The sequence below is a fragment of the Xenopus tropicalis genome, chromosome 3 (genome assembly GCF_000004195.4).
Source record: "Xenopus tropicalis strain Nigerian chromosome 3, UCB_Xtro_10.0, whole genome shotgun sequence".
Lineage (NCBI taxonomy): Eukaryota > Metazoa > Chordata > Amphibia > Anura > Pipidae > Xenopus > Xenopus tropicalis.
Genome location: NC_030679.2, coordinates 94139618 through 94166763, shown reverse-complemented (window position 1 = coordinate 94166763; position 27146 = coordinate 94139618). Strand labels below are relative to the sequence as shown.

General features: G+C 39.3%; 1 protein-coding gene across 3 annotated transcripts in view; it reads right to left on the bottom strand.

The window, feature by feature from the left end:
* cyp1a1 (cytochrome P450 family 1 subfamily A member 1) overlaps window positions 1–26627 on the bottom strand; it is a 37712-nt gene extending 11085 nt beyond the window's left edge. The window contains exons 1-2 of one of the 3 annotated variants that reach the window (XM_031897500.1): window positions 26525–26627; window positions 22342–22525 (exon numbers count right to left, since the gene is read on the bottom strand). In XM_031897500.1, coding sequence (XP_031753360.1) covers window positions 22342–22458 — 117 coding nt within the window. In that variant the 5' untranslated portion in view covers window positions 22459–22525; window positions 26525–26627. 3 annotated transcript variants of the gene reach the window in all.
* Between the last annotated feature and the right edge of the window lie 519 nt (window positions 26628–27146).

Sequence of the window (27146 nt, the reverse complement as noted above, 5' to 3'; positions counted from 1 at the left end):
TACATTAAAATACATGGCTGGAAGAAAGGGGGGGGGGGGGGCAGCTGAGAAAGTGACATTCAGTAAACGATTTTGATAGGCATAGCTCATTATCTCTTCTGATTGTCCTTTTCCTGGTGTTGTGCAATCCTCGTGTATGCTTGTGTATACAGTGGTGCCAAAGCTTCTGCATACACATTTAAAGGAACCCACTAACCCAATCCCAAAAATACTGTACAAGAGATTTTTTTTTTTTTTTTTTTTTAAATAAAGGATTGATGAGTTCCTCTGGAATTTTATATTCAAGATTATAAAGAAATGTCAATGTCATTACTGAAATTATACTCATATATCCTTGTTTAAATTTTAATTATATTAAACTTTATTTAACTTTTATATAAGACTTTTCATAGATTATATATAACTAACATCAGTCCATGCCCCAGAGCAATTTACAATATAAGGTCTCTATCACTTTCACACATTTTGGTCAATTTTATGAAAAGAACATTAGCATGCATGTTATAGGAGGGTAAGGAGGGAACTGGAGTATTTGAAGGAAAGGGCACACAGATGCAGGGATCACATACAAAGTCATTGCAGTTGGTGCCCTGACTAGAATCAAGCTCTATTTTCACCTTTTAATTAACAAACTCTTAAATAGCTGAATTGATAGTGGTGAAAAGTCCAGCTGGCAAGATTGTGGTGAAGTCTAGTTGCATGCCTTGATAAATATGCCCCATAGAGACTGCTTGATAAATATGCCCCATAGAGACTGCTTGATAAATATGCCCCATAGAGACTGCTTGATAAATATGCCCCATAGAGACTGCTTGATAAATATGCCCCATTGAGACTCTTTGATAAATATGCCCCATAGACAGAGAGCACATGCCACTATTCCCCGTCTGATGCACTCATACTACCAGGCTGCAGCCAATTATAAGGGACAAAGTCGAACGTAGCACTAAACATTTTTTCTATATTAATATAATGCTATTAAGAAAAGACCCAGATTATAAATCAAAATCTGCCCAATCTGAAGTGCAATGGAATACAGAATAGGATAACCAGTAACAAAATAAGTATAAGCTAGTGGCACTGAAATAACAGACAGAGATTAGGTTTACATGCAGTGCTTACCTGAGCTGAAGTTTCTAGTTCTTAATCTTGCGCTCTGAAAGTAAGGTTGTAAAGCCCAAAGCCAGCAGTACCACAATGCCCGTCGCTCTGGACCCACAGCAGTACCATAGAGGAAAGTACTCGCTGCAAGCACTTTTATTCTGCTCCGGCGCACCTCATTGGCTGAAGGCGTGCAGCACGTGACTGGAGTCCAATTACAGCTGAACGGGAGCCAAGTTGCTGTAAACTCCAAATAATTGGCACTCGTGCAAAGAGTTGCGTGAAGAGATTGAGCCTCCCAGAAATCATTAATTAAAGGAGCTAGATTTAATTAGAGAGATAAGCATGCGATGTCCCGGTGACAGGGACAGGGTGGATTTTGCTTACTCTGTGTAGTTAGACTCACGTAAAAACACTATGTTTATGAGAGAATGATGAGGGCTGAAAGGACTGGAGCACGCAATTCTCGCTAGGCAGAAATTCTCTCCTCACCATTTCCACTTGCCCCTATAACATGCCTGGCTCAGGCACCTGTGATACCAGGGACCATATTTTCCCTAAAGCACTATTAGTTATTAGCATCCCCATGTGTCTGCGTGAATATTGTAGGAATCATATCTACCAAGAACACACATGTTGATGTACCATCAAGGCAGGCATATGCCCTAGTACAATTCGTGATTGTAGGGTCGCCACAAATGCATCCTGCGCATCTCTCTCTATAATACATTGTTAGTATCTCAGTAAATACACGTCTATTTATCAGCACATACACCTATCTTTCCATAATTCTACGCATTGTAGCACAGACGTAGATCTGTATTTCATCGGTACTTACTACTCTCTCTCTCTTTGTAATACATTGGTAGTAGTCATATCTTTACTCTGTCAGCATATACCTTTCTCTCTTTAATATTGTACATGGTATTACATACACCTCCTTTAGTAATATTGGCATGGTAGTACATTTCAAAACCTTCATTCTATTAACATATACATATATATCTATACTACTGTAGATGGTAGTGCATACACAGATCTCTCTTTTAATAGCACATACACATCCCTCTCTAATACTGCACATGGAAGTCCATGCACATATCTCACTTTCCAATATTAAACATATGGTAGTACATACCCACATCTTTATTCTATCATATCGCTCTCGCTCTACTGAAAATACTGAACTTGGTAGTAGCACAAACACCTCTTTCAATAATGCTGGTAGTACGTTCACATAACACTATATAACACTATATTTTATCATCATACAAATACAGTATCTCTCTAAAATACTGTACACGGTAGTACATACACAAATCTCTGTTCTTTGAGCACATACACATTTGTCACTCTTCAGTACTGTACATGGCAGTACATACCCAGACCTTTTTTTAACATTTTTTTAGCAAATGAAATGAGAGAATAAACACATATGTTACAGCAATGCAGTGCAGCAGTAAAATAGAAATATTAAGAAAATATTTGATTGGTATTTAGTTATTTGTATTAATATATTCAACAGTATCAAGATTTCAAAGTAGAAAAAATAAACAATGAAATACAGGTTAAGGAGATACGCTTAAAGGATTTAGTAAAATATCCCAGGATATCCCGATGTTGAGAAAATTAGGGGTTCTGTTGGTTATCCTATTCCAGCCTCAAATGCCTTATTTGTCTCCATTCTGTTTGATTTCAGTTAATGTAGGAAGAAATGGGGTTTTCCACTTTGCAGCTATGGAGATTCAGCATACCCAGACCTTTATTCTATCAACACCTACATATCTTTCTCTATAATACTACATGGTAGCACTTACACAGACATATGTTCTAACAGCACACATATTTCTATTTATTAGCACATACACAATTCTTTCCATAATGCTGCATATTGTAGACTTAGATCTCTAATCCATCAGTACTTACTCGTCTCTTTCTGTAATATTATAGCAGTACTCATATTTACTCTGTCAGCATATGCCTCTCTCTTTCTCTTAAATACTGAACATGGTAGTACATTCCAAAACTATATTTTATCATCTTATAAATATATATATCTAAAATACTGTAGATGGTAGTACATACACGGATATATATTTTATCAGCACATTCTCATCTCTCTGTACATGTTAATACACACCCAGATCTCTATCCTAGCAGCACATAGACATCTTTCTCTATTAGCAGCAGAAGCATACCAAGCTATCAATAATATCAACAGACATGAGTATAAATTATTACCTCAAATCAAGTTTACGTCGCCAACAGCCAGTGGACTTGTTTGTGGTTTATCTAGTTGTAACACATTTGGTACAACCTGTGTTATCTCTGGGAAATATTGCCCCTTTTACACCCTTGTTTTGTTTCTTATTTCCATTCTGGGCATCACAGAATCACGTCAGCACCTAACGCTAACACCAAAATATCACTATTTTATATGGGTTTAAATCTCTTCTTTTCATCAGCATTGTTTTTATGTGATTCCTTTGATGAGAGTGGTTTGCGAATCGTTCAGACGCTGGGTTTTGCTTCACGGCTGTTCCAAGACAAGAGCTGAACAAGCATTCCCCTGTGCTTTTATGCCATGTCAGCTTTCACATGATATGTTAAGGGGAGAACTAAGTTGTTATGAAAAAAAAAATTAAGCAAGTGTAGGGGGATTTATGATTTAGTCAGTGGCAACAGAGAGTCGAATAAGGGAAGTCTGGATATCAGAATGTAAGTTCCCTGAGCAGGAACAGGTCCTTCTTAGGACTCTTAGCGCTTCTATGTTTGTTACATTATTTATTGTATGGGCTGTCATATAACTATTATATGTTCAGAACCATTTATCTATTAGAACTACTTAACCATTTACTCTATTTATAAATAGAATAAGCATTTTCGGAATGGCTCCCTTTGTATGTATAGCAGTATCTTAGTATCTCCAAGGTTTTATCCCGCTGTCCCTTAAAAAGTAATTACATTGTTGCTCTTAATGTATACGAAATGTAGCATAAGCAGAGTACCAGACCGGATTTCTAGGAGGTTTTTCATCAAATACAAAACAGTGCCCTTTTGTAAAAAAACACAAAACGGGGTAAACCTCTAGGTAATTTTACTAAGTCCCTATGGAGCTGGAAATCTACGAAACATCTCTCTATACGCAACATTTTTTTTTTTTGGAAAAAAAAAGTTAATTGCAGCGTGCATTATGTGCATGGGAACGAATAATCCCCAAATTCACCAAAGGTTTCAGTTACTATTGCAAAGGCAATCTGTAGCAAGCGAAGTAAAAATATAATTAAATACAATTATATTTATGTTTTGGTAGGTAAAATACATTTGGCATGCTTACGTAAGTGAGTAAAAGATATATTGCCACTAATAATGAAATGCAAATGAAAGTAAGGTGAAGCAATCTCTTGTATATTAAGTTGAGTTATGAGCAACCACAGTAATGCAGCTTTCCATGTAATATTTCATACTCCAGCTACCACCTGCTCCAGCATGTAATGGAGTGTATTGCTATTGTTAATTAATAAAGACTATACGTGTAATATGGAGTTGATATATGACTGAGCATCTGCAAACGTATCTGAACTGCAGGCCAGTGCTTCAAAGTACACACCAAAAAGCAAATACACATATGTAATTTGGCTACTTTCAGGGATCGCGGGATTGAATTGAATATCCTCAAAACCTTTATTAAAGTTAAAATCCTAAAAACAGGAGAAATGTGCTAGCCCTGTCTTACATTCTTTTAGGTATACAAATATGAGGGAAGTGAGTGGGGGGCTAAATCAGTGAAGCGGGAGGTTCAGCCAAAAGTATTATATGGGTGAGATTTGTAGAAAATTAGAAGAAAATTACTTAAGTATTCGGCTAGGCTTGACCTTCGACCAATTAAGTAGTACAATCAACGATGCGTGTGTTGTACAGCCGTTACTAGTGGTCTATCTGGAAACCCAGGGTTGGCACAATATGGGCACAATATGCTATTGCGGCCCGGGGCATGTATGGGGAAATGAAGATAGTTGTTTAGCTTCTCTATACTTTGACCATCGATATAACTCTCACTCCCAGTATCCTCCTCCAACCCTTTTGGGTAGGGGTTCATTAACAGCTGAGAGACGAGGGAGTAGTTGTCCCTAATGTTAGGGCAAAAGTGGCACTTGATTGGCATAGTGTGGCCCAAGTGGGGCCTGGTTTTCTTTGGCACTGCTGCTTGGAAAGCCTAGCACCTCTGCACCTCTGGGTAAAGACGCCAGAGCAGTACATGGAGCTGAATTGAGACCTGAGGGTCCCATGTTCCAGGGTAAGCATTATATGAGGGACATGGTCCCATGTAACTAGTGAGGCTGTCCAGTACGTGGTTAAAGTTTAGCCGGGGGCTGAGGCAGCCAGTGCACACCTGTGTATGTAGGTTAAAGATTGGCCAGCTTGCGTGAGAGCTCCGGGGACTTCTGGCTGGAGTTCCAGCATTGCCTAGAGAAGTGTCTGAGAGACTGTGTGGGGTAGGGGAGGGGGAGAGTATAGGAGGGGGTCCTGTGAGGAAGACTACAGAAAGGTGGGGGAGGGGAGCCTTCAGGGAAACAAGCAGGGAGCTGTGCGTGAGACTAAGGGCATAGCGTGACAAGAGACATAGGTAACATGTACTTTGGCAAGTGCCACACCACATAGCGTGGGAGTCCCACCCCTTCAGGGGAAGCCTGGGACACGCACTATCACAGGGCAGCAACACCCTCAGCTACCAAACAGCTGCACAGCCCTGGTACTGACCTTGGCTTACCTCTCTCTCTCTCTTGTGCTCTCTGCCTTAATATCTGTCAGCTATCTCTCTCACGTACTCTCTCTCTGTCTCTTTCTCTCTGTCTCACACTACTCTAAATAGCCACCTGCCAGTTATTTCATGTTCGTTTTTCCTCTGTCTCTGCATCTCTGTCAGATATTGCCTTTCTACTAGCTCTATCTCCCTCCATGTATCAAATATTCCATTTCCTCCCTCTATCTCACTTAATATCTGCTGTCTCTCTCAACCTCTCCCTCACTCATCCAATTTAAACCAGTAGTTCCCAGACTATGGACTCTTGGTAGCAGTGTGTGTGTGGGGGTTAGGTTGGGACAATGCCTGTTTGGTCTCCCAGATACAGTCGAATGCCCAGCTTGAAGTTAATTTGGGTAAGATCTGAGATGAACACTTATTTGCTGTTCTAGATAATATTTAACTATGGCTAAATTATTCACACACCATTGTTTTTCTATATTTATAACATAATAAGAAACAAAGGGTTGCCCTGGCAAATGCCTGAACCGAAAAAGTCAGAAAACCACTGCATTAAGGTGATGTAGATGCAAAAATAAAAATTTGCCACCTGCTAGCTTGCTAATGGTATATCTTTCTGTATCCCCCATCTACATATCAGAATAATTGATGTACACAGATTACATATGTATGTACATTACATATGTAATCTTTTTACAAACTATCATCTATCTATCTATCTATCTATCTATCTATCTATCTATCTATCATCTATCTATCTATCTATCTATCTATCTATCAATCTAATAAATCATTTACAACATATAGATATATATATATATATATATAAATAGTGATGAGTGAATCTGTCCCGTTTCGCTTTGCCGAAAAATTTGCGAATCTTTCAAAAGATTTGCAAAACAGCGAAAAATTCGCAAAACAGTGAAGTTGTCATGCAAAATTGTTGCCCGCGGCTATTCTTTTGTCGCCCGCGTCAAAAAAGAATAGACGCGGGCGAAAAAAGAATAGCCGCGGGCTATTTTTGGACGCACTGCGATTTTTTTTTTTTAATCCATGTTATTTTATATGTAGATGCATTTTGCTATCAGGTTGCTGGCACCAGCCTGTGCCACAGCCTTTGCCCATGAAAGAGGTGCTACAAGTACAGCCTGGGTGCCTCCAGGTGCTGCTGGCAGGCAGAGGGGAGAGGTCACAATGTTGGGGCCATTGCGTGACAAGAGCACTGAGAGATGTTTTAACTCCCAGGACAAAACTTGCCAAACTTTCCTGGGTCAGTCACGCAATGGGAGGACTTAAAGAGATATTGCAGAACAGGAGGACACTGCCCTCAGTGCTACTCCCTGCTCCACCTTAACTGTTTAAGGTAGTAAGAGGTTCTGGTGGGGGCGGGTAACTCCTATAGTCCATGTTAAGGACACAGTATTTGGTATTCACTGAGAAGCCGAGAAGGCAATAGACTCCCTTACATAGCAGTGCTTGGTGAGCATGTTACAAAATTAAATTATTGCTATAGGAAATTTATATCACATAATAATCACATACTAGATAATATATATTTACCATGATGCTTCAATTCTAGCACTATTACTAGCCTTCTGTTTGGCATGAGAGTAATTTAGGATAAAATAAGAATCCATCTACTTCTTAAATGACCCAGTGTAAACTTCCCTGTGTGCATGATGGGTACAGGACTGGCACTCTCCCGCACATACAAACATGATTAGATTACATTTAGATAAAAATGATTAATGTACTATGTATCTGTCTACATGTAGATAGATAGATTGATAGATGATAAAGTCCTCCCATTGCGTGACTGGCCCAGGGAAGTTTGGCAAGTTTTGTTAATGCATCTCTCAGTGCTCTTGTCACACAATGGCCCCAACAACTTGACCTCTCCCTTCCAGCAGCACCTGGAGGCACCCAGGCTCTACCTGTAGCACCTCTTTAATGGGCAAACGCTGTGGGACAGGCTGGTGTCCAGCAACTTCATAGCTAAATGTATAAAAGACACAGTATACTTTATATACCTAAATTGGGCTTCAGGAAACGTTTACATATAAAATGACATGAAATAAAAGGCGTCTATTATTCTGACAGCAGTTATCTCGTAATTAGGTGACAGACTTTGCCAGCAAACATCAGCAATAAAATACACACATTTACACACAGAATATGCCACACTAAATTTCCAAATTAAACCAACTTTTTAATACATTATCTAAAATGTTCCAATACTATTTAACATTTCATGGCATATACTTTAATGTGTGTCCCTATGGGCACAAATTAGTACACATGCCTAACTATATTTAGTATTGAAACTACAGTACTACCCAAACTATATTTATGATTATATATCACAAAAATGATATACAGATTATATACATTTATTTTGTCTGCATGGAACTGTTAGATCGAATGCACTATGGAAATGTTATTGCAACTCAGCAGCAGATCAAAAGATAAAAAAACAGATAGATAGAGAGAGAGAGAGAAAGCAGGCATGAAAGGCAGGCAGATAATATATTATCCATTGGGTGATATACATTCTCTAGAAAGATGTGATGGGTATTTCCCCTTTAGTAGTAATATAATTTTTAACATGCTCCCCAAGCACTGCTATGTAAGGGAGTCTGTTGCCTTCTCAGCTTTTCAGTAAATACCAAATACTGTGTCCTGCACATGTACACTATGTGCCTTTACTCTGGAGTTCCACTATGAATAGGCACCAGTTGTACATAAGATTTATAACACACAAATGAACACACTGAAACAGACCAATAGTTCATGTGGCTGTGTGCAGATATATTTGTGAGTGGGATTATATTGTGTATGTGAATGTTTATGGATTATTGTCCCATGAGGCTTTTAATTACATCTAAATGAATCTAGTACTATTACTAGCATTCTACTTGGCATGGAAGTCATTCAAGATAAAGGATGAATCCATCAACTGCCTATGCCCCAGTGTAAACTTCCCTGCGTTATATCATTGGGCACAGGACTGGCATTTTCCCACACATACACACATGCTAAAGCTTAGATTAGTAATATCTACTTATATGCATATGTGTGTTTCTGCATGTATTTGTAATTGTGTGCATGTGTGATAATTAAGATTAGAGATGACCTCTTTTTCCTATTAACACTGTTACAGAAAAGAATGTATATATATATATATATATATATATATATATATATATATATATATATATATATATATATATATATATATGTATATATTTGTTGTAAATGATTGCTTAGATAGATGATAGATAGATAGAGGTATGTAAATAGATTACATATGTAATGTTTGTACATATGTAATCTTTGTATATCAATTATTCTGATATGGAAGTGGGGGATACAGGGAAAAGTGCCAGGCCTAAACGCAACAGCACTCAACTTAAGCTGCCTGCAATCATGCATGTGTTGTTGAGTGGCAGGAGGAGTCACAAGGGTTGGTGATGAGTGATAAGATTTAAAGACCCCCACTTTTCAAATCCAAGAACAGACAGTTGTCAAGGACTCTGAACTTACAAAAGACAAAAAGAGACAAAAGAGATATGTGTGGTGTGGTTCCCCCCCTACCATTGCGCCCTATCCACATGCCTCTTCTGCCTTCTCCTAGGTCCTAGTTGCCCTCATAGGAAATGTAGTTCACTAAGGACACAATAAGAAACTAAATACATAAACTTCTTTATACTACTTTATGCAGTTGCAGATCAGGTTTAGAACTGGAGTTTTTTTAGCGGCTGTGCAGTTCAAAGTCTCCCATACACTTTTCAGGGTTTCAAAACCCACCCAAAACTAAATCCAGACCCCTGCAGCTCCAGGTCAAGCTGGTTGGGCGCTCTATTAATGTGGGGTGTGATGGAGACTAGCATTTGTTGCGCAATTCTTTTTTGTCGCCTGTGCTTTTTTTACATGACTGCGCCTTTTTTTATGCGACCACGCCCAATTTTGAAGCGTATTTGTATTTTGGCTGTATATTATTTTGTTTTTTTGTGATATATAGCTTGGGTCGTATATCATATATACCTGTCTGTGTCCACACACACATTGTATTATATGTGATAAAAAAAAATCACATAGTGTTGCAATATGTTACTGCTTACATTTCAGATGATGTTTAAAGCAGTTTAATTAATTTCGGTTTTCGGTGTGGAATATTCTGGCTTGAACGGAAGTTTTGCATTGCAGATATTTGTGTCACCTAATAACGATATAACTGCTGTCAGAATAACAGTAACAATATCTTTTACCCCATTTTATTTTATATGTAGATGCATTTTGCTATGAGGTTGCCAGCACCAGCCTGTGCCACAGCCTTTGCCCATGAAAGAGGTGCTAAAAGTACAGCCTGGGTGCCTCCAGGTGGCACAGGCAGGCAGAGGGGAGAGGTCACAATGTTGGGGCCATTGCGTGACAAGAGCACTGAGAGATGTTTTAACTCCCAGGACAAAACTTGCCAAACTTTCCTGGGTCAGTCACGCAATGGGAGGACTTAAAGAGATATTGCAGAACAGGAGGACACTGCCCTCAGTGCTACTCCCTGCTCCACCTTAACTGTTTAAGGTAGTAAGAGGTTCTGGTGGGGGCGGGTAACTCCTATAGTCATATAGAGTGGCTTCAGTTTGTAGAAAACAGGGGCATGAGCTAAACCCACCAAATATTCTCTAGTTTGTCGATTCTTAATCTCTTTCATCATAATGACACAGTGTTGTAATGAGAACATTCTCAATGAGAACAGACTTTTATTACCATGCAAATATATTTGAATATACGTGTGCCCTTATGTGTGTGTGGTGTCTGTCCTGCCTATTGTCACAGTGGGTCTTGCCTCTTACAGTATTATGTTACTGTGTTATTCCCCTGGTTATTGTGTAGACTGTTGCATCACGTTTTGGTGCTATTTAAAGCGTAATGATACTGCTGCACTTTGTACATGTGATAGTTATATTGCTTCTACTTTTCACTGGGCAAAACAAATTGTGAAATGGTTCCATGTATGTGTAGCATTTAGGGCTGTTTGAGGGAGTCAAAAGTTATTTGTTCAATTCTATGGCCTCCCCACAACTCTGTTGCTGACATTTGTTAACTGAAAGCAGTTAGAAGTAGGGAAAAAGCAAGAACCCCTTGCACTTTACTTGTTGCTAAAACATATTCTCTAATACGTCCCAACTTTTCTCAAATCATCTGTAAGCTCATGTGTCAACCTCCTTAACTCCAGGTTGTAGCACATTTTATTCAGATAAGCTTATTATTTCCTAATATTGTACGATTCTCATGCTTGAGGGTACCAATGCAAAAGTGTGCACAGAATGCACTTGGGCATGTGTTCCTGATATCATCAGAGGTGCATTTAGTAGCTATGTGTGGCGGCTATAGATTAAACAAACCTGACACACCTTATATGTGTCTCTAATTTATGCACCCATTTTAGATTGTAAGCTCTGCAGGGCAGAGGCCTCCCTCAACTTTCCTCTTTTGAAACCTGACAGTTGCAAGGTGACGTCACTGTGTATGTGCTATTCACATGTTTATTTACTCGCTGTTTTCAGCACTTATGTTCTTGTTTGTGGCCCACATTTACTAACTACTAACCAGAGATAAGAATGATCAGTTGTTCAGTGCTTAGGTTTATTAACTTAAAACCTGCAATTTAGTTATAGGAGTCACCAGTGAAAAGCCCTTTGCATTGCTTTGCTAATCCAAAGTCACACAAAGTCTCCTCCTGCAGGCAACTTTGAATGACTTTTTAAAATGAAGCAATGCAAGGGGCATTCCTTTGGAGACTTGTATTGTTGCTGGTGGAAAGCCATTGCAGAGCAAAGTTAGATGCCCACAATAGCAGAGATCTATCACGGGTGACTGAATCGCTCTGTTGGTTCTTACCCTAAAGGGCTGGAACTAGGGGTAGGCAGAAGAGGCACATGCCTAGGGTATAACGTTTGGGAGGGCATCAGGTATGTACCCCTTTGCCTACCCCTAGTCTGGAACCTTGTCCTCCCAAGTCTCCATCACACCCCACATTAATAGGGCGCCCAACTGGGTTGACCTGGAGCTGCAGGGATTGGATTTGTATTTAGTTTTGGGTGGGTTTTTCAACCCTAAAAAGTGGACAGGGAGTTTTTGTCTGGGTTTTGCAACCCTGAAAAGTGGATGGGAGGCTTTGAACTGCACAGCTGTCCAGTTCTAAACCTGATATGCGGCAACTGCATAAAGTAGTATAAAGAAGTTTATGTATTTAGTTTCTTAGTGTTTCCTTAGTGAACTACATTTCCTATAAGGGCAACTAGGACCTAGGAGAAAGCAGAAGAGGCATGTGCATAGGGCATAATGGTAGTGGGGGGAACCACATGGCTCATACCTCTTTTGTCTGGCTACCCCTTGTTCAGGGTCCTTGACAACTGTTGGTTCTTGCATTTGAAAAGTGGGGGTCTTTAAATCTTATCACTCACCACCAACCCTTGCCACTCAACAACATGCATGCGGCGGCTCTCAGTACAGGCACTGTAGGATAGGAACCAATCAGCAGCTAGGCTGACCTGATAGGGAGCTGAAGCCTGTCTTTGCTTGTGTGAGTGCAGGGCTGTGATTGGCTCTCCCCCTCCTGCTGTGCTTCTTGCAGGGACCAGAGAACGGACAGATAACTGATAGGGGCCATTTTTACAGACAGTATTCAATTTTAGCCAAAAGTGAAACCAGCACCATATATTATTCAGTATTGCCTACAAAATTAGTGTTTTTTTCCATTTATCCCATATGTCTCCTTTAAAGAATGCTCCAGCCCATTGTACTTGGCAGTGCACCACACCACCATTTTATTTTATCTCCCAGGCAAGTTTTGTCTGTTAAGTGCTCTAGGATTACCTGGAACACGAAAAAAAAAAACAGTAGCAAGGCGTGTTTTTTTCAGGCTAGAAGGTTAGTTTTTTGGCTCACTGATTTATGATTAGCTGTCCTTTAAACTAAGGGTTACATTCTTCCAATTACATCCATTTATTAGGATATATTTTACAGGATATATGTGTATTCAGACCTGTCAACTCCCCTTATATTCCTTGGAGTTACCTGGTTTGTGACTCCCTTCCCTGGTCTCCCCTCACTTCTTTTCCCTGGCTTTGTAGTTTTCCTGCAAATACCCAACATGCGCACATGCATTGGACAATCAGTGGCTTCAGTTTGTGCACATGCGTGATGATGTCACTTCCAGGTTCTGAAAATTTTCAGAGGTGCACTTCCTGTGCTGCAATTTTCCTGGTTTACTTGCCATTGAAGGTGACAGCTCTGTGTATTACTTGTCAGTTATATATAAACCAGTTTAAATGAATACTGAACAGCAAGCAAACCACTGACAATGCATACAGTGCACCCACCTTTATTTGTATGTTGATCAAGGAAGTTGTGCAGGACACACACAAGAATGTCACAGTATTCGATTTAGTGCAACCGATTTTTAAGATTTCTTTTCCTTGCATTGCAAAACAGTTATATGAGTAGACATATTATTTGTTTTTGAGATTTGATGTACAAATACAGGGTCACAATGTTCTGACATGCACTGAGCCTCTATTCACAGAGCATACACATGGCAGAAAGTGGGGTCAAAGGGTAGTAATCAGTAGAAGAAAATGTGCTTGTTCTAAAGCAAACAACTAAAACACTGTCTGCTGTGGATTTTTAAAAGGTGGAATATATACAGACACATGAAGGAAAGCTGTACCATCAGGGAGATCCCCTCTTGGTTTCTGCAAGCTTCATTACAACAGAGATGTAAATTTTGTAAAACTTAAAAATCAGGCATGGGCTGGCAGGGCACTAGACCAACTAGTACTACCTGGACCTTCTCTGCTGTGCACAAATAATTTATGGGCTTCCCAGACCTAACTAAAGGTAATGTTAAATATGGATAAATATGGCCATAACAAATCCTATACAACAGAGCAGAGCGCTGCAGAGTTCCTCTCTGCCCAAATGTTCCAAACTCTATTATCACCATTTGATAAATATGCCTCTATGGGTGCTGGCCCCCTAGGTAAGTCTGGAAAATTTCACATCTTTGATTTTTCAGGTTCATCCAATGGGGACCACAGAGACCTGGCTGAAACCCATATCAAAGCTGTTTGCCTTCAAACAGTAGACCGCTAAGTGCTACCTGGGGATTGGTTACTGAATTGTTACTGCTTTAAGCACTCAAACCAAATTCTGTTGGATGTGGTGGTAATGTTCTGTGCTGCTCAGCAGTATCACTGAGCACTAATGCCCATCTGAACCTATAGATTCCTATGCAAATTACATGATGTGGAAGTTATTCTCCACGCTAATATTTTCCAGCACTGAAAATCAAATGTTACACTTTAACACTTTGATAATGTTATGCAATAATGAATAAATCCACTTGGAGCCCTGCATTGGGAAATGTGGATCATTTATACAAGTAGCGGTAGCTGAAACATTGAGTGTCTGTACTGTTAAAAATAATGCAAAATAAAACAGGTGCCCTATCTGGGACATTGTGTTCTAGGGGTTCTACATGATATAGAAAATTTGCATCTGTAACATATATTGAACTCATTACTAAAATGCACATTGTGATTGCAAGCATGCTGATATTTGTAGGTAGGTATTGAGAAACCACAAAATCTGTGTTACTGCCAATGCCATGTACAAGGCATTCAGAGAAATGTAATGACACTAGCTGAGGGCAATGCCAGCTAAGTTGATGGTCAGTGACCTTTTTCAAGCTCCCACCCACATAGTACATAAACCATTATCAATGATATAATAATTTATATGCCATGAAAATATCATGCATTGATTCATGTTCAATCATTTGCATTAGACTGTGTGCAATAGGAGCTTACAGTCTAGTATATTGGTAACTAACCAGAATAAGCAGAATGCACGAACACAGAGCTGGGAGAACATAAAAAATAGGGATGCACTGAATCCAGTCAGGATTTGGCCTTTTTCAGAAGGATTCAGATTTCGCCGAATCCAAGTGCAAGGCTGAACTAGAATTCTAATACTTGAAATCTTGACTTTTCGTCACATGAACACAGGAGTTGAAAATGATGTGTTGCGTGGAATGTGCACAGTTTTCTTTAACCATTTCTTACTGCAATTTGCATATGAAAATTAGGGTTTGAATTTGGTTCAAGATTTGGTGAAATCACAAATCATTTGTGAACTATTCAGCGATTCCCGAACCAAATTCAAACCTTAATTTGCAGTACATATTAAAAACTGTATGCAGACCCTACCCTACTCAGAATCAAAGCCACCCATGCTGGCATTAAGGTTAGTTATTCTACCACAGATAAACCGTCACTTGCTGCACTGTCTTCTTAGATAAGCAAACCCACAGCGAGGGAGTGGGTGCTCGCTGTTAGCGAACTGGCCATACCTAGAGGCTGAGAAAAAGTTTTCAATGGCATTCCAGAATGCAGGCAGAGGATTAGGGTCCAGTAAAAAATGACCGGCACAACGAGTATAATGCAAGCGGGGCTTAGCCCCTGTGTATTTAATCAAAGTGTAGCAGCAACTTTTCGGGGGTGTACACTTTGATTAAATACACAGCACTGGATTCCTGTGAGGGTGCTGACTCTCTAGACTGTGCATGGAGTCTATTGTTGGAGGAGGTAAGGGTGTGCTGTAATACATAATGTATGCCCTTATTAAATAATGCCCCTTTGATGTCAGTCAAGAACCTCATGTATCATGTGAGTGGGACCAGATGGGACCAGCCAGCCAATACCATGGGCCAGAAGGCTGTTTGTGTTTAATTAATATGTGCAGGGTAGAAAAGAGAGGATTCACCTAGTTCTAAGTAAATGATATTACAGTTCCTGGGCTGACTAAGGAGACAATCAACTGAACCACTGAGGGTCCTGTGCCAATGCTGCTACCCAGTCCCATTTGAATCAATTCCCCTTTAGAAACACCTAGTTGGCATAAAGTAGAAGACAAATGGACTAGGGTGAGTGCTGTTTACAAGCCAAAAGATTAAACAATTATCCTGTTGACAAGTATATTATTATCCTAAAACACACACACACCTTTTAAAATGACACTGCAGCATGCAATGCGATAGTGGTAATGACATAGCTCACTGCCTGACACGCAAGGAGCTTATCACCTTAGCACGGACAAGATGTAAAGTACTGTAAATTCACTGCCTGGGAATTTTACGTTTTCCTGCTTCTAAAAAGCCTTATGTAACCTATATAGAATCTGAGCATCTTCACTCCACTATATCCAAGGCTTAGTCACCAATCTTTCACAAGTACCTAGAAGCTTTTTGGGATCCTTTGGACGCAACATTTGGAGGGTTTATTGTGAGGGGAGAACACACAACAGTCTTAGGGGGTTATGTAATAAAAGGCACTAAGTGTGCCCAGGAACCGTAACCCATAGCAACCATCAGCAGGTAGCATTTACTGGTTACCTGTTTAAAATCTTATTGGTTGCTATGGTTTACTGCTCCTGGGCACTGGGCACTTAGGGGCAGATTTATCAAAATGTGAGTTTAGAGCTCAATACAAAAAAACTCACAGATGTTCTATTCAATCCCTATGGAATTTTTAGAAGTATATTTATTAATGGGTAAAAGCAAGAGTTCATCATTTGATAAATATGTTTTAAAAAATCCATATTAATGAATAGAACATGGATAACTTTTTAAAGAAGAACTGTGTTCCATCTCCATTACAGAATCATGTCTGTTTTTAATGCAGTGCTGCCCGAAGGCCCAATGATTATAACCATCCAATATCAGCTTTCAGCCTTGACAAGGATGCCTTGTCCCTTGCATATAGAGATTAGTCTGGATTCTCTACATTTAGTGCTATTAATTCTTTCAGGTTAAAGGAGAAGGAAAGGCTAAGTCACTTGGGGGTGCCAAAATGTTAGGGACCCCCAAGTGACTTTAATCGCTCATCTTTTACCCTGGGCTGGTGCCCCTGTTGGGAGAAAACTGCACCAGCCAGGGTACCTCTAGTGAGCCTATGATTAAGTACCCCTAAGGTACGAAACGCGTAAGGCTTCTGAATTTTTTTATGTATGGATTAAATAAATTGTAAACTTTAACTACTACAAGCTGCTTTTTCTGACTTTTTGACATACTGTGGAAACCAGAGTACCTGCCTGCTTTTTTCCTGTGAATTCCTATATGGCTCCTTGAGCTGAAGGTCTGGGGCATGAGCACCTGGACCCACCTGGGGGTAAGATTATACAAATTTCAACTTTTGCTATTCCTGTGATACCTATTGAATATTTACAATTTGTTGTGATTAATAACCACATTAAATACCTTTTAGTTTAATAAATCCAGAGTTATTAAAATGGACTTGAGAAGATAATGAATAATAATACTTAAAAAATATACATGGTTCTTCCTTCTTGGGTGTAAAACTCTTTAAAATAATGTCCAAAAGTTTTTGTAGAATTGTGACCAGATATGTAAGTGAAATATATGCTCATAAATGTAGCTACCAGTAACTTAATGTTGTTCTTTGTCAGTCACTGACAGGATGCAAAAATGCAATTGCGTTGTTGTTCTTCTCTGCATTTTGAAGCTGTATTTTGCATTTCCAAATTGTGCAGTGGTTTACACTGTTATATTGTTTCTTATTAAAGCCACTGGAGGGCAGTATGCTTTTTTTTAGACATGCCATAGCTAATTTACTAAAAGGATGGCAAAGTGCAAACATACTTGGGCCACAGAGGTACAAATAATTGCTTCTAACAGTAAATGTCATGCAAGTGGACATGGACTTACTAGGTGGCTATTCATTCTGTGCAATATAGAGCACCTGTGGGTGCAAGGCCCTACTAGGGTCAGTCTGGAATAGGGGTATTTGGTCTTACCTGCTTCAAAATAAGGCCATCTTATTAACCGTTCAGTATATACAACAATTGAGAGTCTGGCTACTGTTTTCAAAAGCTGCTCCTTACACTGGAACACAGACAGTGCTGCTTGGCCTGACCTGCCTCCTGCCTTGAACTGACTTTAGTGTGCCTACTGATGTAAAACCCTGATGCTACCATCAATTCTGAGTCAATGACTGCAGCACACTTGTGCCTAAAGAACTGGGCACACACATACATGTGGCAATGAGTACCAAAATTTACACAGCAGGGTAACTACTCCGGGTCCCCCTGAAAAAATATCTTCAGAAGGGCCTGGCACAGAGTGATGAACCCTACCAGTCCCGACTCCCTTCATTCCTCCTGCTCTCTCTCTTCCTCCAGCCTGCTTGCTCCATACCAGCTCTCCAATCCAAGGGTAGGTGGGGATTTATATGCAAGCAGGTTGGGGGACGTGAGAGAGTAGGTGAAACAAAGGGGCCATGCAACAATAGAGGAAGCAGATCCTACAATTCTGCCCCCCCTTGAACAGTGGGGGCTACTTCCTCTATTGTTATGCCTATTCATTTATGGCATCTGAATTTAATGAATTGTCAGTTTATAATCTGATTCGAATCTGAAAAAGCAAGCACTGCACTTATTTGAAAACATTGCAACATTACAGTTGGGGGAAAACACTGAATTGCAAGTATTAAACATGCCGATTGCATCCAAAAGTGCACTTTGCAGTTGTGGGTTGTAATTGTGCCCTAATATTAATCCACCATTTTTATGGCGAAAAATTCACGAAACGCATTTGTCGCACGTTTTTTTTTTTGTCGCCTGCGTCTTTTTTTACGCCCACGGCTATTTTTTGTCGTCCGCGCTTTTTGACACAACTGCACCCGATTTTGACGAGACCGCGCCCAATTTGACACACCTGTGTCCTTTTTTGACGTGCGTCAAAAAAAAATACGCGCCCCAATTTCTTTCCACTGCAAATTTTTATGGGAGTTTCGTGAAACAATTTGCCAGTGGCGAAATGTGGAAATTCGCTGCGAATCCATGCCTGGCGAAATAATTCGCTCATCACTACACCACAGTCCTTTGGATTTGGACCTCATTTTAGTTCTCTGCTATCTGGATTCCTAGTTGTGCATTATGTGGTTTAATTTTTGTTTCTGGATTTCGCCTATTTCTAATTACACCTGTCTGGTAACTCACTCCTTAGGCCGAAGACACACTGGATATCAATACTGGAGTTTCAAGAATTTCCCATTCAACTGACTGAGAAGTGGAAGGGCAAGTTTTGGGTGCTTTGCCAGTTTTTCTAATTGTATCATAATAATTGCATTGTAAATTATACCAATTACATCCTCAAAGATCCTGATCATGGTTGTTTGGCAGCAGCAGTTCTTCATTAAACCATAATAAAGGCCTGTGATTAGTTATTGTCCGTAGTCAATAAGGACCCTATGAGTCTATAACCTTTTTCACTTCTTGCTGTATGCACACAACCTTTCACGGGGCATCCTTTGACTGCGACTTTACTAACAGGGGCAATTTACAAAGACAGTATAACAACCTAAGAACAAGTTAAGAACAAATCACATTACATTTACATTACAAACTATTCCAAAAATTATTGTTAAATTAGATTTGCTAATATGAGGTGGGGTATCCTTAAGGCAGATCATGTTCCCAGTAAGAAAGACCAAGACCAGATATTTTTTATAAAGACTCAGTGTTGAACAGCATTTAGCTGCCAGTCATTTGGCAATAGATTGTTAATATAAAATAGTTGTGAAATGATATCCTTAATGATTTTTATGGGTGTAAACAGTGTGTAACCTGTAATTTATATACAACCAGTGGTATCATACACAGAAAACAGGCATAACACTTTAAATGAATACTTAACAGGTAATTCATATAAGTGACCTATTAAAGAATCTTACCATATTGGCATATACATATTAGTAATAGTACCCTTTTACATCCTTTACCCTACCATTTTGGGATAGGCTGTGTGCTCCCTCAGAGATCACCTGACAGGAAGAACATACCTCCCAACTGTACAGAAATTTCATGGGACAGTCCCTCTTTTGACAGCTCAGCCCACAGTCCCAGATTCTAAATGAAAAGCCCCTAATTTCTCTTTGATCTCCTGCACTGAAGCTAAAAAGGATACAAATTTAATCAAAAGTAACTTTTGGCAGAGTCCAGAAATCTTATTGAGCGTCACCTGCGCTTAGAAACATTGTTTCTCACGTTTAATTAAATAAGTAGCTTTTGGCAGAGAGCCCAGAAATGTAAAAAGCTACACCTGCACTGAGATACAATTGCAACTAATAATCTAAAACTGAGACTTGCAGTTTAAGGGCAATTTCACCTTTTTCAGCAAAACTGTAATAACACATAAGGCTAATGCCAGATGAGGCGATGGGCGGATATTTTCGGCAAGCAGAAGAATTCCGCCCTACGTCCCCTACTTGTGCCTGCACCGGAATGAATAGAATATGCTCGGGTGCAGTCACATGTAGCGGAAATATGCATAAAAACGTGAGAGTTGAAAGTCTTGTGTTTTTATGTGTATATCGGCTACATGTGCCTGCACCCGAGTGTATCTCATTCATTCGGGTGCAGGCACATGTAGGAGCGTAGGCTGGAATTTTCAGCAAGCGCTTTTCCGCTTGCCGAAAATATCAGCCCTACGTTCGTCTGGCATTAGGCTTAAACAGGACCCCTAAAACCCCCAGAAATGTGTTCAACTTTAAATAACCTGCCAAATGTAGTCAAATGGGAGTGGCATTTAGGGGGCGCGGTTGCAAAAATGGGCGTGGTCGAATAATTTGCTGCACAGAGTGCAGCATTTGTTGTTATCCCTCTTTCCGTTCTCTACATGTTGGTTGGTATGGGAAGAAGTGTGGGAGTAAAAGACAGAGATACAACAGGACCAATGCTTTTTCCACTCACAAATATCCTAATTTATGCTAATGGTTTAAAAATTCCAACATATATTGTTCTGGGAACTGAATTGTTCTAGAAAGGGTGCAGCTGGTGCTAGATAGGCAATGACCAGTACTCCTGTGTGTGTCTGAAGGTGCAGCATTAATGTTGGCGTTGATTCAGAGGGGTCAAACTTGGCTTTGTCACATTAAAATCAGAATCACATCTAATATTGTTTAGTGAGCCAGTCAGTCACTGATATGGCATATCCCAGCTTTGGCCATCTAAGGCTCATAGAAGAATGCAATTTTGTTTCAAGTCAGATAGATACCAGTCTAAAGATACCACATCTCACTGGTTTCTATTGCATTTAGTGTAGGAGGACTTGGCAAGAAGAGAGGATAGGTAAAACGGTTTCACATGTAGCCATATTGTTTGAAATTATGTTAATATTCTGTGTGTGCAAAAGCCCCTTGTTCACCCAAAAAGTTCCATGACCCCCCCAATAATGAATGTTCTCACATGTTATCACATACTCACATGTTCATCTTCCATGTAACATTTTAGAACAAGGGGGAAGGGTGACATGGGTGACAAAATATTATGTTGTATCATCCCTATAGAAAGGATTATTTTAATTTTAACTCAGAGTACTCAGGTTCAGGTGCACATTGCCTAAAGTCTTTAGCATAAGGGGTGGCCATACCAGTAAAGCATATGGGCAGGCCCACACAAAATACCATTCATGGTCCTGTATAACAATAACACTGATTCCACAGTTTTGAAAGAAGTTACCTGCAAAACATACAAACAGGCAACACATAAAAACAAACCTTGTCAAATTTTTTCTTCTCAAGAAACAATTAAAATAGTCATGATGCTATTCAAATTCAGGGACCTGCAGTTCTTCATCTCCCATAAGGTTCTGAGGAAAATGATCCTCACAATTCTTCCAGTCGCAAGGATCATTCAAGGGTTCTTGATATCCACACTGTTATCCTTTTATTTCTAGAGAAATACATTTTTTTAAAAAAAATGAAGAAAATAGTGTTCCACTGGGCAAGACAGTCCACAATGCTAATTGATTACAGTCACATATCCAAAGTATATAATACAAGTGGGAGATCATCTGGATGGAAACAACGCCAGCGTAATACCTTTTGTCGTCTAAAACCACTTTCTGAAGTTTTTTTAATTATATTTGTGATTTAATATAATGTCATTATGTAGCAATATTTTACTATTTTTTCCTTCTTATTTTTATATTGAAGTAGATATAATCAGTACTACAGCATGGCAAGAGGACTTGCCTTTTAAACCTATTGTCATTTGGGGTATCATCAGAGATGGGCACCTGCTGGTGGTTGGTTTCTTTCCTTAAGATCTTTGTGGAAGACAAAGTGTTTGATGTGACCCTACAAAGGATTTTTATCTCCAGGGCAGCCATAGAAATGCCATAGGTTGTATGTAAGTGTTTTACTAATACAGTGAAAGAAGTTGAAGGTACCCATCACTACCTGTAACTAAATAGCCTCTCACTGGGGCCATGCCAGATCTTTTTATGAATTAAACTTCATCTTCGCCTTTTTAACAATTACTTACCCTGCCACCTCTTCTCAATTACTTCAGTAAAAGTACTCTATTAATCAGTACTCCAAGAGATAACTCGCCTGTGAACCTTGCTGCCTGCCTTGACCCGGATCCGTTTGAATACTCCTTTGCCTACTCCCCGGTACTTCGTTATTCGGCCTTCCAGCCTCTCTCCACTGCTGCACTTCTTGTCTCATCTTCAGGTTAAGCCTCCAGCCTAGTATGAGTTGCTTGTGGGTAACATTCTCATTGGACCAGCTCGGCCTGGCAGGAACATAGACAAATGAAAGTTTTTTAAACACATCTCATCAATGAACAGTCTGATATCCATGGTACAGAGATATCATCCACCAAACATACATATACCAAAACATTTTGTAGAAGTTTATTGGTATTTGTATGACCATCTTAAGTGGAAGATTAGTTATGCACATGGGATTCAAAAGTATGCAGGTTACTTATACTCATTGCAGGACTTAGGAAAATGAAACCTTGATGGTACATGGAAGTATATACATGGGGTTTGGTGTTTACAGTGAAAAAAAAGGTGATTAATGGGGGGGTTGATTACAATGTACTGTATATATTAGTAAGGTACCATATAATAATCACTCTAACCTCTTAAAGGTCTGATTTAACCAGTAAATCATTAGGATGATACAAATGCATCTCTTGAGATAGGCTTTCTTCAAAAGGTGCAAGAAGTTTTTTTCAGTAAGATCTGTTAAAAAGTAAATCTAATTATTCAGCTTTGCCTTTTTTGTTATAAAAATGACTTGAAGAATGTTTTTGTAATTTTTTTTGTCAAGTTCTCATAGCTGATTATTATAAATTTCTTATAACTATAACAAAACCATATACCGCTTTTGTAAAGGGAGCTCTTTATGGGATGGCTTCTCTAGTAGACCTCACATCTGTAATGTCTGCATCAAAGAATTGTTGAATACCATTAGAGTAAGGGAGAAAACACAAGGTTTCTTATCATGGGTTTAGTACAGAGTCCCTTTACACAAACTTCGCAACTCATTCATAGTTACCTCTTTGGTTTAGGTGCAGAGGCACATTATACAGGAAGTAAAACCTGCAACTGTTTGGAGAGGAGAGGAATACGGGACAAAGCAGGAGATTGAATGATAGACATCTAATTTTCAAAGCTTAGAGGGGCCTAACATTATTTTGCTGTGTTTGCACAGTAACTTTTAAACTAGCTTTTAGATGTGACAGGTACAACAAGATGTAATGTATTGCCTTTATGAACACAAATTTTGAATCTTTTTTAATTATTTATGTGCTTAAAGCTTATTCCTTCATTCAATATAAACAAACATACAGTAAAAAAAGTTTCCTCTTGAGGCAACTTCGGGAAAACCCAAGCAACACATCATATGTTTTCCCACCGGTGATTACATTATGTAATTCGTTTTTTTAGTACTTGGTAATTGGTGGAACTAGTAACCACTATAGATTTCAAAATAGATGTGCTCATATGCAGAAGAGCAAAAAAATGGAATAGAAGAACACATGACCCAAAAGACACAGCCAAAGCTTATGTGGAAATGCTAGTCAGAAGCCCAATGCAACGTTTGTGGAATGACTTGATGATTTCTGTCCAGTAACACTCCCCAGGAAACCTGGCAGAACTCAAGCACCTTGTAAGGAGGGATGGTCAAATATTGACAAATCTAGGCGTGAAGAGGTGGTGGAGACCTATTGCAAAGGAGTCATAGTTGTGTTTGTGGTCAAAGGTGGTTGTTATAAGTATTTATTGTCATGGGGACAGGCCCAACTGAAGTTTGTATTTTTATTATATTGTATATGTTAATTGCAATTAAAAATTAAGAGCATAGTGTATGGATAATTTAGATTGCAAATCACTTAATTCAGATGCACGATGTCACAATTTTATCATCATAAATATCATTACCATTATTTATGTTGACAGTGCTAACAGATTAAGCTGCCCAACAATCATGTGATAAAATATTGTTGCTTTCTCTAGGCCCCTATAATACAAATGTGTATCATACTTGGAAGTGTTTTAGGAAATAGCACTGATCTTTATTCTGCCATGTCAGCTTTTTTTATGCATATCATGAATAACTCATAATAGTCCATCATAATGTCTCTTAGGATATCTAAAATTCTCAAAATGAAAGTCCATTTTTAAAAAGGGACCATATAATAATGCCGATTCAGTACATTATAAATAATATTCACCATTATGTAAAAAAAACAGCTACAAGTACCTTTAATGCAGTGATCCCCAACTAGGGGCTCATGAGCAACATATGTTGCTCCACAACCCCTTGGATGTTGCTCTCAGTGCCCCCAAACCAGGTAGTTATTTTTGAATTCCTGACTTGGTGGCAAGTTTTCTTTGAATAAAAAACAAGATTTACTACCAAAGCTTCCTGTAAGCCGATAGTGTGCATAGAGGCTGCCTAATAGCCAATCTTAGCCCTTATTTGGCACCTCCATAAACTTATGGTGCTTGTGTTGCTCTCCAAGTCTTTTTATATTTGACTGTGGCTCACGAGTAAGAAAGGTTGGGGATCCCTGCATTACAGGAAGGGGAGTTGCTGAATGGGGAAGCTAGATTTTTTACTGGTAGTCTGCTGGGTGACAATCCTTAAATAAGGTAATGTCCTTGAAAGGAGCAGAGATTTAAAAGAAATTTAATGAATGGGGTTTTGCATGCAACTCACTCTAGGAAAAAACTGAGTTGTATATAATATCTATGATGTATATAAATGCACCTTCATAGTATTTGTCATATTTGCTAAGGGCTCTGGCACACGGGGTGATTAGTCGCCCGCGACAAATCTCCCTGTTCGCGGGCAACTAATCTCCCCGAATTGCCATCCCACCGGCGAAAATGTAAGTCGCCGGTGGGATGGCACACAATGCGCAGGCGATTTCGGCAAATCACCGAAGTTGCCTCACGAGGCATTTTCGCCGATTTGCCGAAATCGCGCCGCCGCGCGTGCCATCCCACCGGCGACTTACATTTTAGCAACTGATGGCAACTCAGGGAGATTAGTCGCCCGCGAACAGGGAGATTTGTCACGGGTGACTAATCTCCCCGTGTGCCAGAGCCCTAAAACTACACACATTGCTTGGGTGAAGGTTAAAACACTGTCCTATCTGACTTTGTTTAGATATATTTGTTTTTAACCCAGCTACAGGGTGGAAACTAGGTTTGGCAGACCCTTTCCATTTATCTGAATGAGATTATCTGTTCATAACAAAAGCTTTTTTCCAATAAGCAGTGATCACTCAGATAAGGAAATAACAGTCAAGTGGCATGTAGATTTTGGTTGCTAAAGTGTCATCCAATTTTTTTGTACACAGGGAGTTACATTTTTTAAATATGTCAGGTGCAGAGTTGCAGATTTTCTAGCACAGTTTGATACACTCTGTTATTTTTAATCGGGGAGGGGGGTGTGGAGTGCTCCCTGCCCCAGATTCCGCTCTGTGTAAACTTATAAGTTACAGTAAAGAGTACCATTATCCTTATGTGCCATGTATACATTTTTTGTGGGAAATATATGGCATGTGCAAAAGATTTGTGATTAGTATGTACTGGAAAAGGTGGTTGAACTTTCCAGCCTGCCTGTGCTTCAGATTGCTGAATCAGTAGATGCAAGCCTAAACCAAGCATATAGGCTGTTCTCTGAGTACCCATTGTTGGGGTTAGCGTGCAAAAGAACAATGCTGGGACTCCATCCGTGTGATGTCAGTTTGTAAGGCTGGGGATTGCCTGACACACCAAGGCCTGTTCTGCTGTGACCTTTATCCTCCTGGTATTGAAAGACGTGTGAGCCTAAGATTAGCTGTTTAACACAAAAAATTGGGCCTGTTCTTTACAAGGGGGACCATTACTAGTTGTGAAGATGTGAATTGTAAAACTATAATTTGTAATTTGTGCTAAAGTCTGCTACATTAATTTTAATGCAAGTGTTCACATGGACTGAGAGATCTCTTTTGGGTGAATGTAAATTTCCTATCTACTATTTTTCCTTCTCTCCATTAGGCTGGCCACCTAATGCACTTTTCTGTTTTTACTCTGAATCTGTCAGCCCCTGTGAACCATGCATTTAACTAGCTAGTTTATGTTAAAAACCTGAAATGTATTTTGTGTTATATTTAAATGTGCAAGATATGCATGTATGGAAAAGTAATGCATTTGTTAGATGTATTGCTAGCAAGGCATTTAAAATACTTATTACAAGTGCAACTCTAAACATAAAAGTATTACCATACCTCTGATCCAGCCGGGTGTGGTGGCTTGCACCTCTAAGAGGCAGGCCAGCAGCACTTCCTGGAATTTAAAGGGAATATTGCAGTGCATTGTGGGAGCTCTGACTCCTATAAAAGGCTGGAGGACTCTGCAAGCAGAGAGTCATTGTAAAGGGGAAGTGCTGTTTCTCAGAAGAGCTGCTGCATGCTGTGAATAGCAGGTTTTTTTTTTTATTTTCTGTAACAAAGTCTGCTTTGCAAGTCTCTGCTACATGTGTAAATAAGAGCCTTGCCTATTTGTTTTTTTTGATAGAGGTCTTGTGAAATAAAATAAACCTCTGATTTTTTTACATCAAGACAAGAATTTTCTTTGTGAAAAAATTCCCCATGCCTTACACTAGTCATAGGAAAAATATCTTTATACCTTTGCCTAACATCATGTAAATGATTAAGATCAAATAATAATTCTGATTTGAAGTAGATGGTTTTGTAGATTGCTCTAAATATAGTTATAGCAATATAATGAAGGCTTTCTTATTTCCCTTAGGATTAAGTCTATGCAAGTATTGTTTTGAACATTTTTTTTTTAGAAAGAAGTGTATTTCCCAGGTGGAGATAGGAAAAGCCACCTTAATAAATGAATACA